The sequence below is a fragment of the Notothenia coriiceps genome, unplaced genomic scaffold (assembly GCF_000735185.1).
Source record: "Notothenia coriiceps isolate Sejong01 unplaced genomic scaffold, NC01 NC01_scaffold00019272, whole genome shotgun sequence".
In the NCBI taxonomy this organism is placed as follows: domain Eukaryota; kingdom Metazoa; phylum Chordata; class Actinopteri; order Perciformes; family Nototheniidae; genus Notothenia; species Notothenia coriiceps.
Genome location: NW_011351973.1, coordinates 1 through 3,190, shown reverse-complemented (window position 1 = coordinate 3,190; position 3,190 = coordinate 1). Strand labels below are relative to the sequence as shown.

General features: G+C 43.1%; 1 protein-coding gene across 2 annotated transcripts; it reads right to left on the bottom strand.

The window, feature by feature from the left end:
* Positions 1-116: 116 nt before the first annotated feature.
* LOC104951828 (WD repeat-containing protein 62-like) lies at positions 117-3,057 on the bottom strand. Of its 2 annotated transcripts, XR_799063.1 has the most exons (6): positions 2,640-3,057; positions 2,099-2,220; positions 1,182-1,257; positions 459-570; positions 211-382; positions 144-162 (listed from the first exon to the last, which is right to left on the bottom strand). XR_799063.1 is itself a non-coding variant. In XM_010778560.1 (5 exons), the coding sequence occupies exons 1-5, from the start codon at positions 2,688-2,690 to the stop codon at positions 315-317; spliced, it is 429 nt and encodes a 142-aa protein (XP_010776862.1). In that variant the 5' UTR covers positions 2,691-3,057; the 3' UTR covers positions 117-314. The 2 variants fall into 2 exon arrangements, 1 of the variants encoding a protein (XP_010776862.1); XM_010778560.1 differs by having other exon boundaries at positions 117-382.
* Between the last annotated feature and the right edge of the window lie 133 nt (positions 3,058-3,190).

Genomic DNA, 3,190 nt, shown 5'->3' with positions numbered 1-3,190 from the left:
TGCTGCTATAGACTGAAGACTCTACTCTTATAGTGAGGGCTGGTTCAGACTGACCTGGGACCAGCTGCTAGTTCTGCTGCTATAGACTGAAGACTCCAAGATTAAAGTGAAGTCTACCTGTCTCACCTGTCTCAAGATTAAAGTGAAGTCTACATGTCTCACCTGTCTCAGATTATGTCTCAAGATTAAAGTGAAGTCTACCTGTCTCACCTGTCTCAAGATTAAAGTGAAGTCTACATGTCTCACCTGTCTCAAGATTAAAGTGAAGTCTACCTGTCTCACCTGTCTCAAGATTAAAGTGAAGTCTACCTGTCTTACCTGTCTCCGGACACAGTGATGAGGTGTTTGCAGTCCTGACTGAACCTCATACAGGTGACGATCTCTAAAGAAATAGAAATCAAACATCAGAAGAAGAGAGAAACTCCAGACCTCAAACACAGATCCACTGATTTTCTCACCTGAGTGTCCGAACAAGGTGGCGACACACTCTCCGGACTCGTAGTCGAAGATGGAGATGTTTTTATCGGAGCAGCTGGTGGCGAAGAAGGACCCAGACGGATCCATCTGAACCTGCAGATCAACACCATGTATCAGCCAATCACAGGGCAGAATCAGTACGGTCATTACAGGGCTCAGTAGAACACATGATTCTGATTGGTCCTTGTGGATATTCTGCGGTGTGTTATTTCTGTATAACAGACTGCTGCACAGAAAGAAGTACGGTCAATTGAATAACCTCCTTTTTCTGTTACTCCATCAGAAACACGATGGAATCCTTTTTTCATTTTCATTTGTATATTACAAAAGGTCTCTACTAGTAGCTTAGGCCTCTTAAAAGCAGGTGGATATCATGACACCATATTAAGGTCATCTGTTCCAATGTTTTGTATGATTTTCACACTATTTTTCAGGATATGACAATACGTAGTGAATTTGATCAGGATCATGTTAACAGAATATTAACAGTTGTTAGACACTTTTATCCAAAGAGACTTACTGTGGGCAATCTCTACAGGAGCAACTTGAAATGTGAAGATTTAATACTGCTTTTCTTGCAGTTTAAACCCATTTTCAGCTGTCATAAAAGGTATATAATGTTATAAAAGTACTGGTTTCAGCTGTTGAACCTGTGACACATTGATGGATGTAGTGAAGATCAGATAACAAAATAATGAGCTAACCTTCAGCAGAGCTCCTTCGTCGCTGGAGGAGCCTTTCAAACACTTCTTCAGCTTCCCCGTCTCCACGTTATACACCCTAAGAAAAACACTCAAATCAGCTTCAGTGTTCAACACCTGATCATAAATACTTCTTAATTATTCACTCATCTCTATTTCAAAGTAAGACTCTCCTTTGTGATGAAGCTTATAGTGAGGGCTGGTTCAGACTGACCTGGGACCAGCTGCTAGTTCTGCTGCTATAGACTGAAGACTCTCCTCTTATAGTGAGGGCTGGTTCAGACTGACCTGGGACCAGCTGCTAGTTCTGCTGCTATAGACTGAAGACTCTCCTCTTATAGTGAGGGCTGGTTCAGACTGACCTGGGACCAGCTGCTAGTTCTGCTGCTATAGACTGCAGACTCTCCTCTTATAGTGAGGGCTGGTTCAGACTGACATAGGACCAGCTGCTAGTTCTGCTGCTATAGACTGAAGACTCTCCTCTTATAGTGAGGGCTGGTTCAGACTGACCTGGGACCAGCTGCTAGTTCTGCTGCTATAGACTGAAGACTCTCCTCTTATAGTGAGGGCTGGTTCAGACTGACCTGGGACCAGCTGCTAGTTCTGCTGCTATAGACTGAAGACTCTCCTCTTATAGTGAGGGCTGGTTCAGACTGACCTGGGACCAGCTGCTAGTTCTGCTGCTATAGACTGAAGACTCTCCTCTTATAGTGAGGGCTGGTTCAGACTGACCTGGGACCAGCTGCTAGTTCTGCTGCTATAGACTGAAGACTCTCCTCTTATAGTGAGGGCCTGTTCAGACTGACCTGGGACCAGCTCCTAGTTCTGCTGCTATAGACTGAAGACTCTCCTCTTGTAGTGAGGGCTGGTTCAGACTGACCTGGGACCAGCTCTTAGTTCTGGTGTTTCTTGTTTCTCACCTGATGTTTCGGTCCTGGCAGGCGATGGCGACGTGAGTCCGGGTTGAATCCAGGTCCATGTCGTACAGCGTGGTTTTCTCCACCACGTGGTGACTCCGAGAGAACGACGGACCCTCGGCCGTCTGCAGAGAAAACACGGAGGATTTTAACCTCTAGTTTGTGAAGCGTATTATGAGCAACAGAAACATTTGGAAATGTCTCGATGCAGACTTACACGTTATTACAATCATAAACACACTTCAGAAAAACACTTCCAATATTTGTCCATAACTCCGCCCGCTGTGGATCAGCGTAAATCCCCAGGCCTTCAGTCCCCATATAATATATTTAAAAAAAGCAATATCTGCAGAAGTACCAAATACTTTCTCTAAAGTTTTTCAGATGTTAAGACTGAACGAGAAGCTTTTATTATTCTAACTTATGGTCGCAAAGGCTATGAGAATTATGTAAAGTATCTATCCATCTATCTATATACTAGATCAATAAATAAATATATTTCGTAAAGATGTGTCTCCGAGTGAACCCTTCAGTGTGTGCAGACCTGCTCGGCGGTCTGGAAGTAGATGCTTTTGTCGGCTCCACAGCTCACCATTCGGACCTCCGGACTCTCACCTCAAAAAGAAAATTATCAAGTAAAAATAACCAACCATGTTGCCAAATATCCAAAAACTAAAGGCCTGCTTAACACTCCAACAGTTTATAACACATTCCAGCCTGATGATGACAGCTTACCTTCTCTACACCGCCTCGTTCACACATTAAATCAACAATACAGATTCTACATTTCCTCCATTTGAGATTGAAAGTGCTCACAGGTTTAACACCTCTTATGAAATGTAGAAGACATTTATCACGGAGTTTATCTCCAACAGACTCTCAGATCGTTTTCTACTGAGAGAAATGCAAAATGCATGAAGTATGTCACAACGCTGTGGATTTTCTAAATACAGTAAATCTATGTTTGCAGGCCGGAGTTTAAAATGAACTCAACTTTAAACACAAGTTAATTACCGTAATTTTCGGACTATAAGCCGCACTGGACTATAAGCCGCAGGTGTTTTAATGTTTAATTACCATATGTAAGGGTTCGTG

Coding starts and splice junctions, on each gene's coding strand:
- LOC104951828 (XM_010778560.1), bottom strand. CDS start 2,690: ATGGTGAGCTGTGGAGCCGACAAAAGCATCTACTTCCAGACCGCCGAG. Junction 571..1,181: donor ACGAAGGAGCTCTGCTGAAG/GTTAGCTCATTA, acceptor GTTGATCTGCAG/GTTCAGATGGATCCGTCTGG. Junction 383..458: donor CACCTTGTTCGGACACTCAG/GTGAGAAAATCA, acceptor CTATTTCTTTAG/AGATCGTCACCTGTATGAGG.